Consider the following 15,915-nt stretch of genomic DNA (forward strand, 5'->3'; position numbering starts at 1 on the left):
GCAACACGGTGATCTCCGTAGACGAGGACCTGAGGGGTATTCCAGAAAGCGGGTTATGTGAAAACTCAGTAAGTTAACCCTGAGATGAGGGAAACTCCGTTCCAGATAGAGAGGTAACTGAAACTCTGAGTCAGTCACCATGGTAACAGACTCTGTGAACGTAACCTGCTCGCTGGCAGGTTTTCTTCAATAAACCCTGAGTTTTTCTCTGTCACAGTCTAAATCCTGCTGGATATTAGTTTGTTACTCAGGACTGTCTTAAGTTACTGAATTTATGCACATCAGTCATTTCTTTGGACATCGGTTTTTATCTTTACATTCAAATATTACACAGCGAGAATTCACCCTCAGCTCAGAATCAAACCTCTGTCCTTTTTATATTTATTATTTTTTATAACACTGTGCACAAGGATCAGACTGTCAGTCTGTCAGAGCAGCTCCCACATGTTTATTGCACATAATGTGTAGGTCTAATTATTTAAATGTTAAAATGGGTATGAAGCTTTAGACACGTAGTATCAGTGACTAATGATCTCTGTCACTGATGTCACTGGTCGCACTGATGGAACATAACTCCTATAGCCTAATATTGGGGATTATATGTTCATATTTCTGAGTGAGCAATGGTGCAGCATTTCACTGTCTTTACATTTACTACATTTGTAGCTGAAATAAAGTCACTGAATGCTGTTGAGTCAAGATACAAATAGATGTGCAACATTTTCAAATCTACTGTATTTTAACCTCAACGTCTTTTCAGGTGCAAATCACCAAACACATTATTACTGGGTCAGACTGTGAGTTTACAGTCATGTCTTTATGTCTTTGATCTATAGCCTAGCCTATATGTTTGAAATCTTCTGCCTCCTGTGTTTTTCCCCATCAGATTAAATCTGAACAAATATATTATTATATATTATTAATATAATGTAATGTATCTACAGCCTGATACACAGTCAGATTCCACCACTTTATCTTCATTAAGGAAATGTAAGTCTGATAAATGATGAGTAAACTTTTTTATTAACTTTATGGTTAACTTATTGACACTTTCCTCGCTCTGACTCAGGCTCTTCTTTTAAAGATAAACGTGCACCGTCTGCTACACATGCATTAATATCTCTACATCCACTGGATTAAAATGGAGGCGCTGTCTTTTATTGACCTGTTGCCATGGTGAATCGTGGAGTCGGAGCTCCATTGATGATGGCTTTTTATTGTCGGCTTAACTCAGAGTGAACATACTCAGAGTTGACTGAACTAACTCAGATCAGCTGTTCTGGAACCGGTAACTCAGAGTTTCCCATCTCAGCGTAAATCAACTCAGAGTTCAGGGTTAGACTCAGAGTTTGTTGAACCTCCTACCTGGAATACCCCTCTGCTCCCTATGTAGATATAAACGTCTCATTCTGAGGTGGGGAAAACACACCTCCTATTTTCAGGTGATTATACTCATTATATTTCTGCCGATGTGTCCCCCTAAATCCTCCACCCTGCAGCTTTAATTGAATCACTATTAACAGTATCATAAGAAAACACTGAACAAACAATCTGCAGCTTTAAGTTTACATCTCTGATTCAGTTTGTACAATCAGGATCCTGAGATCAGAACACATTTCATCCTGCAGTGATTATACGCTGAGCTAAGTCTTTGTTTTATCTACTAACTCCAGTTTAAGACATCTGATGGCTTGTTAATCATGTTTAATATGTTGAGTTAAAAACTACACTCAGTACAAGCTGTAAAAAACTGAAACTGTTCAACTGAAGATTTAAAGGATTCACAATTTGTTGTATTTTAAAACTTTGTGCTGTCAGAGCCAAACGACGAGTCGACCCACACAGGTGTGCTCAGATATTCTGGATGATAAGATGTGCTCAGACGTGACGGGAGCACGATGAATAATAAAGTTATTGATGCTGTTTTCTGCATTCACATTTACACACCTGTTGATATTGAATTAGAGATTATGATGCACTGCTGTGGATAAACTACCCAACAGTTTATAAAGGAGTTCACATGAGCTCAACCTGAAACATCTACAGCAGTAAAATGACTCAGATACATTAATGCTGCAGAAATATTCATCCAAACACATCAGATAAAATAGGAAACACTTTTTATGCAACATACTGACTTTAACCTCACTGTGCTGATGCAAACAGTGTGGTTTTGATACTCTGAAGTGAATTATCTTAATACGTCTTCAGTTTGTTATTAAACTGTTTTTATTGGAATTAAATCTCAGAACTTTAAATATTACTTCACAGATCTATAAATCTGAAGGTGTCAGTTTCACCCTGAGTTTCTCTGTGGACGTGTTTCAGCTTCAGATCATTTTAATTGTACAGATCTTTTCCAGACTCGTCACCCTGACTTGTTCTGTGTTTTACATACTGCATTATCTTGTATGGAAATGTTTCCATCTAGAGGTAGAAGGTGGAACTGCAACCACAGTGTGTTACAGGAGAGCTGACACAGCTACACGTGACTGACACAGATTTAAGGTTTATGGTCCTGAAAAATAAAAAAGAGTAACAACTCTGTTTCTTTGACCTGTTTTTATGTTTTATCTCCTCGTAATTTGCTGAAAAATACAGATTAAAATCTCTATTTGCTCTACTGCAGTTTGAGGACAAAATAATGTGAACACCTGAAGATAATACACACACAAACTCAGTAATCTTGGATGTGCTCTGACAGCTGGTTCTGTTCTGGATCAGAAAAATACCAACGTTCATTAAAGGAACTGTTTGCAGAGGGGTTGTATGAGGTCATGAGGCACAGTCAGCGTGTTACACACAGTGGATGGCAGTCAGCACGCCCTTAGTTTGGAGAAGCAGCAGGAGTACCGCCACTTTAACTGAGCGATGTTCTGCTGCTAATGTGTTTTAGCCACCTAAAACAGTAAGTATCAGCTGAAGTATTCACTATATTTAGAATATTTACGCAGCTTTACTTTGCTGTCAGGCCACGGCTTCAGTCCTGAATCAGACAGAGCAGACTATGTTCTCATCAAAGCCACCAAAAGTTATTTTAATAATGACTGCTGAGGTCTGTCTGACTGAAACACTGCTTTTATATTAACAGGAGCACATTAACAGTGTGTGTGGGGCTGGGCGACATGGACGAAAATTTATATCTTGGTATTTTCGGTTCAGTCGCCAATCAAAGCCACTTTTGAAATGTCACAAACACTTTTATATAAACAGACTGTGGTCAAATTAAAATGCAAAGACAGATTTTTTTTCTGTTTGAAAATAAACGGCTGCACAACATGGAAATGTAAAATATGATATCAAATAAACTGTGACTGTAAAAGGATCAGGAAGGTTTGAAACTATTAAAAATCTCTGCGGGCGGAGTTGAAAAGTCTGTTTTCATCTGTCGGCCTTTCAAATGAATCTGGTGCTTATTTCTTATATAGAGGCCGAGGGAGGGACGGGCGAGAGGTCGACGTAGCTGTCGTCAGCTCAAGTTACCTTCACCTCTCTGTCTCTATCGCGGCATCTTTACTCCCTGACACACAGACGGCAGGAGGAGAGGCTGCAGCATGAATATAAATGCCACCAAACATAAAGACACAACGCCAACAGTTAAAGTTGAAAGAGCAGGTAAGGTTGGAGCTCGTCAACACCACCAGCGTTAATAATTTAGCAGTGCGGCTCGTTTACTGTCGGTGAGATTAACAGGGTTAAAGCTTCACACATCCATGGGGAAAAAGCTGATATTGAGAGATCGATGTTGGACTTTATGAATTAATATCAGGTCATTCAAATAAATATTGATTATTTGAACCCAGCTCTGTGGAGAGAGGAGGACACACACGTTGTATCGCCCAGCCCTAACGCCAACTAGTTAACATTGGCGCCGAAAGGATTCAGGCAGCGCTCCACAGAAAATCAGCATGTATTGCGGCACTTCTGCGTCCAGTGTGAACTCATTCTGAAAAAATAATTCTGAAATCATAAGGCCTCCATTGTTTCTTCTTTAATAAGTGATTCACTTCTGAATGTTTCTGCCATCAAAAGCGGATTAAACTTCTTTAAACTGGAGTTATTTCAGACTAAATCAAACTGACTAGAAGGATTCAGACTCAATCAGTGGATCTGAACTCTAGTTTTCATTCTTTAATTACTGTTGGAGCCTCTGCTTGCTTTAAATATTATATCAGGGGAGAATGATGAGTTGCATAGTTTTATTTCTGACCCACTGAGCGCAGCTATCAAACAGAAAAAGCTGCTGTCTCAGTTTTTACATCTACATGTTTGACTAAAGCTGTCAGAGCACCTAAAGGTCAGTTATTACCTCTGCCAAGGAGGTTATGTTTTTGCCAGCGTCGGCCTGTTTGTTTGTTTGTCTGCAAAATAACTCAAAAAGTTATGAACGGATTTTGATGAAGGCCAAAGTGGATAAAATAATAAATAAAGTCTATGGTCTGACAGCCTCAACAGCAATTCCAATTTCTAATGAGACGGTGAAAATGGCGCCATCTGGTGGATGGAAAGCACGTCTAGTTCTATTTGCTAAATATTGTCGTAATTCTAAAGTTGAAATTAATGTTCTGTGTTTGGAAAAAAATAAAGTGAAAAATACAAAAGAACATATTAGATTCTCTGTTGGTACAAAATAAAACCAACATAAATACACCACAGTGTCTCCATGGTGAAGGCTTATATAACCTAATAATGATAGTGATGCAGATAACCTGATTGTGATGCAGGCTGCAAAATCTGATGCACAGGGGGAGGGAATATCACCTACTTGGCGGAGGTCTGCACTCTGAGTGCTTTTCTAGTTTTCTTCTAAAATAAATAAATAAACTGGCTTTATATCTCCCAGACTGTTATATTATTTACATGATCTTATTAATCAGCTTTTTTATTGCCCCCCTCCCTTTTTAATGAAAGCACTTAGTTATGTACGAATAAAGTTATTGTGTATTATTGTTTGCACCGATGTGTTTATTCAGTCCTAACATTATAGTCTCTATTCTTTACTTAATTCTTTTAATATTGCTTCATTTTATTTTATGTATTTTACTAATTATTCATGATTCAGCCTTTAAATTGTTTTCGTCTCTTCCTCTTTGTTTTTTTTGTGATTTACATGAAGAAGCTGTTGCAACACTGAAACTCTACAGTCAGTTAAAACAAGTGACATTAACCTTTCAGACCTTAATGTCTGTCTTTAAGTGAAATTAAATCTCAGGTCGATGAAAACGTTTCAGCTCCAACTTCAGAGAAGATCATTAAGGATCAGAAAACAGAGTTCGCACTGAGTTACAGTAGGAGACGGTGAGAAGGTGGACAGAGAGGGAGTTGTTCACCTGCAGGCTGATTTCAGGTCAGTGTGAAGGCGTCTGGTGGAGCAGACGGACGTCCACCTGTCTGTCTGTCAGTCCGTCTGTCCTCGTCTCTTCTTCAGCTCCTGCTCATATCTCTGCAGCTGAGACAGGAAGCCGGGGTTTGGATCGATCTCGTGACGAGCCGTCTTCACTTTCTGGAAAAAAAAGTGTTGAGGTATTAATGTGTGTCAATCACTGTTATTCCACTCTGTAATACAGGGATGCAGGACACTGGATTTTTTTGCCGGTATCTAATATGCCGATATATAACAACTAAATACTGATATCGATGTATCCACTTTTTTCTCCAGCTAATTTCAGTGATCATCAAGTCTCTTCTGTAGATGAATTAACATCATATTATTCATGCATAGTCTTATAGTGACGGCCCACCAGCAGATGGAGACATGAAATTAAATGCTTCTCAACATATATAATATTCATTCATTCATTGTGCAAAATAAGAAAAAGCATGTCGGCCGATTCTGATAGTTCTGACAGTACTGTGCCCACTGTAACAGATAATACTATATAAATACTTTATTTTCAAGTCAAAAGGATTTATGGTTTTTAAAACACTGATGAATTTAAGATTAACAAAATCTTATGTATGTACATTTAGGAATCATGTTTTTTAAATGTACATGCACCGATCAGCCAGAACATTAAACCAGTGGTGTGAGTAACATTGATCACCGTGTTACACTACAATGTTCTGCTGGGACACATTTGGTCATAGCATTCATGTGGATGCTACTTGACGCCCTCCACCCTCCCAAACACTGCTGTGGGTTAAGTAACCCCCCTCATCGAAGCAGCACTCCCTGATGGCAGCGGCCCCCCAGCAGAAAAATGTACCACAAACTGCTCAACTGAGGAATGTGACGGAAAGCTCAAGGTGTCGACCTGGCCTCCAAATCTCCCACACCCCAATCTGATGGAGCATCTTGGGACAAGCTGGTACCCCACCTCACAACCGACAGGTCTCAGATGATCCGAAGCCAACGCCCTGGCGCCAGACACCACAGGACACCCTCCAGAGGTCATGTGTCCATGCCTTGACATGTCAGAGACAAGTCAGATCCTGGATTAGGGGTTCCTCTGAGGTACCAGCACGTCCCATGGATGCTCAATCAGATTTAGATCTGGGGAATTTGGAGGCCAGGTCGATGCCTTGAGCTCTTTGTCACGTTCCTCTGGTCATTCCTGAGCAGCTTCTGCAGTGTAACATGGTGCATTGACCTGCTGGGGGGGGCACTGCCATCAGGGAGTGCTGCTGCCATGAGGAGAGAAACTCCACCTGCAGAGGTGTTCAGGTGGGTGGAGCACATCAAGTGGCATCCTCCAGAACTTCCTGACCCAAAGTTCCCCAGCAGAACATTGTAACAAGATGATCAATGTTAGTCACTTCACCTGCCACTGGCTCTAATTTTTGGGCTGATCGGTGTGTACTGATTTATTTTACAGGGACGGCACATTAACAAACACTTGACAGATGTCGCACTTTAAAACCAGAGCAATAAAAGATGAACTCAGTAACTTTATAGTATGTAGAGCAGTAACAGAAAAAGAAGAGAAAGACATTGATTGAAAATTATACTGCATTGTCAGGTCCTATATAGAACAGAGGCTCACACCATAAGACATACAAAGTGACTAAATGTGGACTATCACTGTTAATATTTATACGGAGTACATGAGACGACACTGTGCTGCATTATCAGACGCTAACTGAAACGTGCACAGCAGAAGCACAGACAGATTATTAATCACAGAAATCACTCTGACGTAATAAAACTCAAGACCACAAGCTGACAATATGAATATTACAACGACCGACCACAAGCACAACTTTTGTTGGATTTGTTGATTTGTTGTATTTGGTGACTGTGAGCATGAATGCATTCAGTGAGCAGCGTGCTGCTCGAGGGCACCTTGGTAACAGACACCCTGACTTTAATACTTCAGTTCCTGCAGACGACAGCGTTTTGCTGCAGTTTGAACAGTCAGTGATATTTCTGACCTCTGATCAGCAGCTCAGAGAACACTGGGACATTACGGCTGTGTCCGACTCAGAATGATGTCAGTTGAATCTAACTTGGCCGTTTTGAAATGAATATTCTATCATTCAGGTTTGTTTTTTTCCATATATAAAGTTTTTGAGCGGGCAGCAGCAGCACTCATGTAATATATTAAACAAGCTAACAAGGGTTGGAAATGTGCAACACCACCTCAAACACCTCATCAAGTATTACCAGTTACTGTCAGACCTGAAGCTACGTGCATGTCACCCACCTGCAGTGCATCGGTCAGCGTCAATCTGCGGTGTTTCATCAGGTAGGCAATGCAGACAGTGGCCGAGCGGCTGCGTCCATTCTTGCAGTAGACGACGCTGCGTCCTCCACGGTTCGCCTCTTTCTGGATGGTGTCGGCACAGCGGTCGAAGTGAGCGTACAAGTCCTCGTTGGGGTCGTCGTACACGGGGATCTGAAGCTTGGTGATAGTGGCGGCGGAGGGAAACGGCTGCTGCTTGGACACGTTGATGCAGAGCGTCACCGCCTCCTTCTGGAGGAGCTCGTCGCTGCAGGCTGAGCGCGCGTTACTGATGAACAGAGCGCTGGTGACTTTACACAGCTGCAGCATCCTGCAGAGCTGACCCTCACAGGCTTCCTTACTCAGGCACTGATGCTCACAGGAACCTGCCACCTGGTCAGAAAGAGAAGCGTGTGAGCGTCAAAGCTAACAAATTAACTTTAGTGTTGAAACAATCAGTTACAAAATATTATTTATAGAATTATTAAATTAATTTGGAAATCAGGAACCATGTTGAGGTCTTTGTTAACTTTTCTTAGGTGCAGTCTGAAGTTTGGTTCAGACCAAAGAATCACAACAAGACAAACCCATCTCAGAACATTGCAGGGAAAAGCTGCAGCAGTGGTCAGTAATGCAGCTTCTGTTAACTGTAACGTGCTGTGATGCGCAGAAGACATGTCGCACTACGAGTGTGTCTAATGTATTTTGGCCGATACGTTATTTAAATCTTAGTCTGCTTTTATGATGTTTCGGTGGGTCCACAACGATTTTTTTTTTGTGAGTATTTATTTCCTGTGTTTTGGTCATCAGTTTAGAGTTCTGTAATTTAAATCCTTTATGGATAAATACATAAAACCTTTGAACCACTGAAGCTATTAAAAGAAGACATGACTATTATTTTTTGACATTTTCTTTTTGGACTTCATTAAAGCTACGTTCACACTTACGAACACATGAAAAAAAAACACAAAGTGTTTTATACAGAACATTGTGATGTCACAGTGAAGTCTGACCTCTCACTTTTTGGATATAAAACGTCATCACATCATCATTTTGTCCAAGTGGACATTTGTGTGAAGTCTTGTCATAATAAGCGTCAGAATTTGGGCATATGGGCGGGAACTCGATACAGTGGTGAGCACTACTGTGCAGACTCTGGCTCCAAATGATGCCACCAGCACGAGATGGCAGCAACTGTTTGTGGGATATTTTGGCTTCGTTTTTGTACGGTGGAAGGAAGTGGACACGAGTCGTCCATCTTTATTTACAGTCTATGATAAAGCTACACTTAGCCGGGCTGATTGTAGCTCATCTTAGATGCATCAGTGCATACGTCTGCTACTAAGTAACGAAAAATGACACTGTAATGTTACACCGGTGTGAACGCGAGTATTGTGTTGACTCACTTCATAGGCGCGAATACCTCCTGACATATGCGTGTGAAATTGCTGATTCGATGAATGAACATATCCTCGAAGGATCTCAATGCTGATTGGCTATTGCAGCGCAAATTGGTCACTGAAATTCAGATTTTTCAACTCTCTATGACAGGAAATTGGGCTACTCGCTTCACTCGTGCTGCTTAATTTGCCTGTTCACATCCACTGCATCTATCGTGTCCTTACACTAACTTCACATGAAACTGCATACTTGCATAAATTGTTTTATTCGCAACCAGTGTCAACACAACATAAGAGTGTAAAATGTCTCTGACTACATATCTTGCTCATTAAGCTCCAATTATCAGCTTCATTAAAACATATTAATTGATGCAAATACTAATCAACAGTTGAAGTTTTTTCTGAGTTGTTAGTTCACTTGTTTCGGCTTCTTTTAACAAACAAACAAATAAAACCATCGGGGCACTCGGCCAAGTTCAAACCCTGTCTCCCAATGTTAACAAGTGAAAAATAATTTGTGTATCTGTCCCATGACTCAGATCCGCTCCTAAATGTAATGGATTCTTTGTTGCCCCATGCTTCACCCATCCACAAAGTTTAATGAAAATCCAGCGAGTGATTTTTCCGTAATCCTCCGTAATCCTGCTGACAAACACACAAACAAACAAACAAACCGGAAACATGACCTGCTCAACAGCAGTAATTATATGACTAAATTATGTAACACATATCCGATGATAACAAAGAAACATTCTTTCCTGCTTTAAACTACAAATCTCCAATTGACCTACACAGGCAGCAGTCAGTGAACGCCTCACACAAGGACAGACTGACTCACATGCAGCCGTCAGCTGACGTTCAGGTCCCGGCTCTCTTCAGATAAACTCTCTGTGGTTTTCAGAGGAAAAGTGTTTCCTGTTCCCTCCTGCAGACGGAGGACGCTTCAGGTTGATCTGGTCTGTTCAGGTCTCCTCATGACCCCCGACTGCTCTGATCGACATGCCGCTGCTATATTTACTGCACGGACTCTGACAGCTGCTCTGCTCTGGGTCCTAGTGCTGATCACGTTCATGACTGACACACGAAACATGGACAAGTGGAGACTGGGAGGAACAGGAAGACCATGATGTTAGGAGTCAGTGGTGGAAGAAGTATTCAAATACTCTACTTCAGTTAAAGTACTAAAACCACACGGTGAAAATATTCTGCTACAGCTTAAAGTCCTGCACTCAAAACCTTACTTCAGTTAAAGGTGTGTCAACCAGTCTTGGAAACTGAGACAAATCATGTCCTATCCAAAAAAAATAAATACATTAACTTATAGTTTAACTTATTAAAACATGAATTCTGTTGCTGGAGTGAAACGTTATTTTTAGAGGATTATTTATATTATTATTATTTATATTCTAAAAACATGGATGCTTCACACACAGAAGATCTATACAATCAGCACAGTTTCAAGATTAGAGTCACCACTTCAGTATCTGACCAAATGTCTCCCCTTCTGTTCCTGAGATATGACGCTGAGTAATAGACAGGAAAGTGTTTCATGCAGAACATTGTGATGTCACAGTGAAGCTGACCTTTGACCTTTTGGATATAAAACGTCATCACTTCTTCATTTTATCCTGTTAAGACATTTGTGTGAAATTTAGTCATGATTAGCATATAAATTCTTAAGTTATAGCCAAAAACATGTTTTTGAAGTCACAGTGATCAGATCCTCGTGCAGTCCGAGTGGACGTTTGTGTCAAATTTGAGAAAATTCCCTCAAGGCGTTCTTAGAGCCCAGTTCAGACCAAAGTGCCACAACACAAGTTCTGATTTGCAGCTTTTCAGACTTATTTTGTGGCTGAATATAATTTGTAGCTTCTTAAAATCTGAATGAGGATAGTGATAGTGAGATACTGGCTACAGTGATGAAACAAAACCAGCATCAGATGGACTGTATTCATAATCAATACGCCACAGTAATATAAATAACCAGCGCCAATTCAGCAGCAGCGACCCAACGTCCGACACCGGCACACCGTGAGGACGGAAACAGAGGGCTCTGTGGGGACGGAGCACCTGCTGCAGCAAGCCAACACGCCGTCTGCTGGCCATTTGACCAGCTGAGTGTCAGGTGACACCATCAGCCGGCTTGAGTCGAGCTCAGACCGATCAGTTCACACTAGGGCTGTCAAAATTGCTCAAAAATGACATTCAAATATTCCTTCTAAAAATAACTCATTTAAACCATTCGTATTTTTTTTTCGCATTATGTCCACAAGAGGGCAACCTAATACAAGGAAACATACTTGTATATGTATTAATACAAGGAAACATAACTACTTGTAGGTATTTTTATTTCAACATAAATGTCTTTGAAAACATTTACATACCTACACATTAAACCACATAAAACAATTATCTATAACATTACGTTATAAACGACCGCGGACTTCTCACTCGCCCCTCGTCAGGCCACACCGCCCGCAGAAGCGCTGCGAATAGCCTCGAAGCGCCAAGAAGTGAAGCCAGTTTCCTTTCGGCACCCATGTTAACCAATTGTGTCATCCACAGCTCCGTGGCCGGCTCGCGCCCTGCAGCAATCATTTCGGTGTCTGGTCTATTTTCTGCGCGAGCCGCGAGCGAATGTGTCAAGCCAGGTGACGGAGACAACAGCTGGGAGCAGAACCGCTTGTCGACCAGCGTGGAGAAATGCGCGTCTGATGTGAACGGAAGTGCTCCGGCTCGCGCGAGAATTTTGGTGCACTGCGCTTCGCAACACTTCGTGGGCAGTGTGGCCTATGCAGTGCGTTCAGTGCAGCGGCCCAGGCCAACGCCCACTTGCAAAGAAGACAGCTGCGGTGGTGTTTTTTTTCTTCTCCACAATCTAATATCTATTTTCACATTCGAAGGTCCATTTTTTTTCAAATTCGAATTTAAATTTGATTTTAGAATATTCGTTGACAGCCCTAGTGCACACCGCTGACACTTTTCTCTGCGATGTTCTAAAGTGGTTTGCTGTTGTTAAAATGGTCTGCTGAGTGCTGCAGCACAAACACATGATGAATTACAACAGACAGATAATGTAAAATATAATTCCTTACATCCTATATGAATAAAGAAATCCATGAGGATTACGTTTGCAGAAAATTCACTTCAGAAGGTGCAATGTGTCACATGCCGCATGCTCCAAACAAACGGAGCTTAAAAGGACAAAACAACACACCATTGAGAATGTTTCTCTGTATAGTTTGTGTTGTCATTAGTTGCACTAAAGATAAGTTTTGCTAAATAGCCAACGTTACATGTTACTTGCCAGTCTAAAAGAAACATTGCAAGTTCAGTAATGAACTTCATCTCTTTGCTCGCTGAGAGCTCTCTCCAGCGGCGGAAAGCCACGTTCATGCTTACTTTTGTTTTGCGTCTTTAACATCACTTCTTTTCTTTGCCATAAAACTTGGTTTCTTGCCAGAAGGTGTTTAGGTGATAAAGGTCGCTTGCCAAGAGCGTCAGCCATCTTTTGTGTCATAAAAAGTTATGCTTATAAACCATTTTAATGTGGATGTAGCCTTTGTGGACTGAGGGAAGACTTAACACTAGTGACTCACCATCACCTTATGTCGGGAGAGGCAGCGACTTAAACCTACGGTGAGGAAGAAAAAGTCTAAATAATAAATTGAATTGTTTAGCTAAGAGTCGACGAAAACTCTGCTAAAGTGCTTAAGCTAACAACAAAAAACATGTTTTGTCTATGACAGTTATTACTGAGCTGAATTTATATTTTTGTTAAATGATCTTGTTGCTTTAAGGCTGCTGAGAGGTTTGTCTTCAGGGCTTTGAGCCAGATACCCGTGAAATTTTAGGGAAAGATGATGGTTTGGGTTCAAATGAAAACATTTCTTCCAGAAGGTCAACCGTTCTCATGAGCCATTTTATGAGTGTTAGTCTATCTAAACTGACAACACTAACACACATGAAACATCCAAATAAGTCCAGAACTTTGATTTAAACGCAGATGGCGCCTTTCTGAAATCTTTCTCCCGTGCCTCCATCTTTGTTTTGATACACTTCCTGCCAAATGCCGCTGACTGAGACCTCTGCTGACCTCAGCGCGGAAAAAACCATCAGCACCATTAAGTGGATCAGAAAAATCATTGATTTTATCATCAGTACCAAAGGTTGTATTAAAATGTGTATTGCAAAAATAATGTTCATTAAAAAATATTGACACTTGGCATCCCTGTATGAAAACAATATCCCTACAAATATCACAATACTATGCTGTAACCATACATGTTTATATCTTTGTTCATCTCTCTCTGCACCTTTTTTATGATAATTTTGTATACTGTTGTTTTTCTTAAAACAATATCATCATTAAGGGAATTTCAGTATCAGCCAACGCTAATGGAAACACACATACAGTCACATGTACCTCAAAGGAGATCATTCAGTATGTGTTCAAATACATGTGACCTGACTGATGCTCATCATCAGCGTCATCTATTCCTGTTTTACAGTCACAGAGAGCTTCACTGGTAAAATCTTCACTTTTTCCACAGTGTTAATGAACGCACTTCTAACATATGGAAACATCCTCTCAGTGAAAGTGTGTGTGAAGGTGTGTATGTGTGTGTTAGTATCAGGATCAGAGAACGACAGTTTTCCTCTGTTCCAGTCCAGATTGACTCTGATCCTCTGGAGCTTTTCCTGCACTCTGAGAGCAGTGGATGGATGTGATGGGGAGACTGCTCTGTATTTGCCACTGGACAAGAACTGAATTCTCCATAATCCAGACCACATGTCTCCTTTCCTCTGGACAGACTCTGCCAACACACCCAGTTCCCAGTATGTATTGTCTCCAACCTCGACGTCCCAGCTGTGAGTCCCTGAGTTAAAGCCCTCAGAGCCCAGGACAGAGCAGTAGTGTAACCTCTCTGGATTATCAGGAAGCTGCTGCCTCTGTCCTCGTCTCACACTGGTCAGATCTTCAGACAGGACGAGTCTCAGATTAGCAGTGTTTGGGTCCAGGATCACAGGAGTGTAGGAGACCACGTCCTTCATCTTGTTCCAGATGCTGAAGGTCAGGTTGCCCAGGTGTTTGGCCTCGTCTATCAGAGCTCCTGAGAGCAGCTGTGGATCATCCAGCAGGGGGCGCTGCTGGACTCTGTCCACTGCAGCCTTGTAGTTGAGCAGGAATGAGACGTCTTCAGCTCTCAGCTCGTCCTCTGTGGCTCTGACTGTGTCTGAAAGAGCTGCTATCTCTCTGCTCAGAGCCTCCATCTTCTCCTTCATCATCTGACTCTTCTGCTCCTCTTCCTCCCTCAGTGCAGCCATCCTGGCCTCCTCTTCCTCTTCCAGAAACTGGTGAAGCTTCTTGAACTGCTCCTTAATCTGCCTCTCTGTGCGTCGGGCCTGGACCTTCATGTGTTCTGCTGTTTGATCAAACTTCACTTTAACTTGTTCACAAACCTTTAACTTCTCCTTTAAGGGCTCTAGAGTTTCCTCAAATTCCTTCTTGTGTTGTCGTGCAGCTTCATCGACGGGTCTGAATCTGTGGTCGGTGTGTTTTTCTGAATCTCTGCAGATGACACACACTGGCTGCTGATGGTCCAGACAGAAGAGTTTGAGTTTCTCAGAGTGCAGACTGCAGAGAGCCTCTGAAGCTCTCTGATCTCTCTCCAATAAGAAGGCCTCACACAGCTTCTTTAACACCAGGTTACTCGGTGGTTTTGCAGTTGAAGATACTGTCTTACAAACTGGACACTCACGTGCTGGTTTCTGTCTCCACCAGTTCTGCAGACAGTCTTTACAGAAGCTGTGGCTACATGACAGGATGACAGGATCTTTAAACATGTCACAGCAGACAGGGCAGCAGAGATCGTCCTCTAATCTGGAAGCCATTTTGTCTCTGAGTGACGCTGTGAACACAGCAGGCAGACAGCTCAGCCACTCCCTGTTCCCTCAGAGTTACTTTCACTTTGAGTCCTTGTTGCTGTAAAACTCTGGTTCAGTGTGAGCAGTCAGCCGCTGGTTTAAGTGGTGATATTCCAGTGTTCCCAGTGCTCCTCCTGCAGCTGCCCTCTTTCAGTGGAAGTGGTGGTCTTGGTCTGAAGGTGAATCTAATCGTCAGTCTCTCAGTGTGTGTCTCAGTGAGGCACAGTAAGAACCTGAATCACCTGACTCACGTGTATGTGTCAGGTGAGTCAGGTGATGGGCGGAGCTTTATCATAACAGTTTCTCAGGTTGAGTTTCATCTCAAATTGATGACGCTCATCTTTACATGACGACCTGTACTCCCTTTCCATTACCACCTTGGGCCGCGCAATCAAACCATGCTGCATCGATTAGCATTCTACATTCACATTCATTTGTCTTTTGTTTTTAGCTTCATGACCTACTTAATCGAAAAAATTGTCAAAATTGGAGATTAATGGATTACCAGTTTCAACACTAATGATAAGTTAAAGTTAATACCTGGAGATGAGCTTTGTAGTAGAAGATGTGACGTTGTCTTTGAGGAGCCTCGACAGCCTGGTCCGGTTAGCATCGTTAGCACCATTAACATAATTAGCGTAATTAGCCGCAGGTGGAAGTTTCCTCCACAGGTCGCTGTTGTTAAAATCAGTCCTCAGTATCTTCGGTGCTGTTTTACAAAGTGAAAGAAACACTCACATCTTTTAATGACTCGTTTAGTCTCTATAAAAAAAGAAAAACGCGGGTTTATTTCGAATTTAAAACTGGGAGCACCATCGAAGGTTCCAGTTCTTCTTTCTGTCCGCCATGTTTGTTTAGAGGACGCAGGTGTTTCGCTCCGCTTTGTGACCCGGTAGATTCTGTGACCTGCATTTCCTCCTCAACCG

At 41.7% G+C, this 15,915-nt stretch overlaps 2 protein-coding genes across 2 annotated transcripts in view; both read right to left on the reverse strand.

The window, feature by feature from the left end:
• dusp28 (dual specificity phosphatase 28) overlaps positions 1 to 15,849 on the reverse strand; it is a 20,924-nt gene extending 5,075 nt beyond the window's left edge. The window contains exons 1-4 of the mRNA XM_049598570.1: positions 15,530 to 15,849; positions 9,900 to 10,164; positions 7,644 to 8,054; positions 5,331 to 5,503 (exon numbers count right to left, since the gene is read on the reverse strand). Of these exons, the coding sequence (XP_049454527.1) occupies positions 5,399 to 5,503; positions 7,644 to 7,991 (453 nt within the window). The 5' untranslated portion in view covers positions 7,992 to 8,054; positions 9,900 to 10,164; positions 15,530 to 15,849 and the 3' untranslated portion in view covers positions 5,331 to 5,398. The remainder of the gene's footprint in view (positions 1 to 5,330; positions 5,504 to 7,643; positions 8,055 to 9,899; positions 10,165 to 15,529) is intronic.
• On the reverse strand, positions 13,042 to 15,139 carry LOC125902287 (nuclear factor 7, ovary-like). The gene has a single exon (XM_049598532.1). It carries the CDS (start codon positions 14,954 to 14,956, stop codon positions 13,556 to 13,558), a length of 1,401 nt encoding a protein of 466 aa, XP_049454489.1. The 5' UTR covers positions 14,957 to 15,139; the 3' UTR covers positions 13,042 to 13,555.
• Positions 15,850 to 15,915: the final 66 nt, after the last annotated feature.

This window comes from Epinephelus fuscoguttatus, linkage group LG15 (assembly GCF_011397635.1).
Source record: "Epinephelus fuscoguttatus linkage group LG15, E.fuscoguttatus.final_Chr_v1".
Classification (NCBI taxonomy): Eukaryota; Metazoa; Chordata; class Actinopteri; order Perciformes; family Serranidae; genus Epinephelus; species Epinephelus fuscoguttatus.

Bases quoted from the DNA above. Each gene is read 5' to 3' on its own strand.
- LOC125902287 (XM_049598532.1), bottom strand. From the start codon at position 14,956: ATGGCTTCCAGATTAGAGGACGATCTCTGCTGCCCTGTCTGCTGTGAC.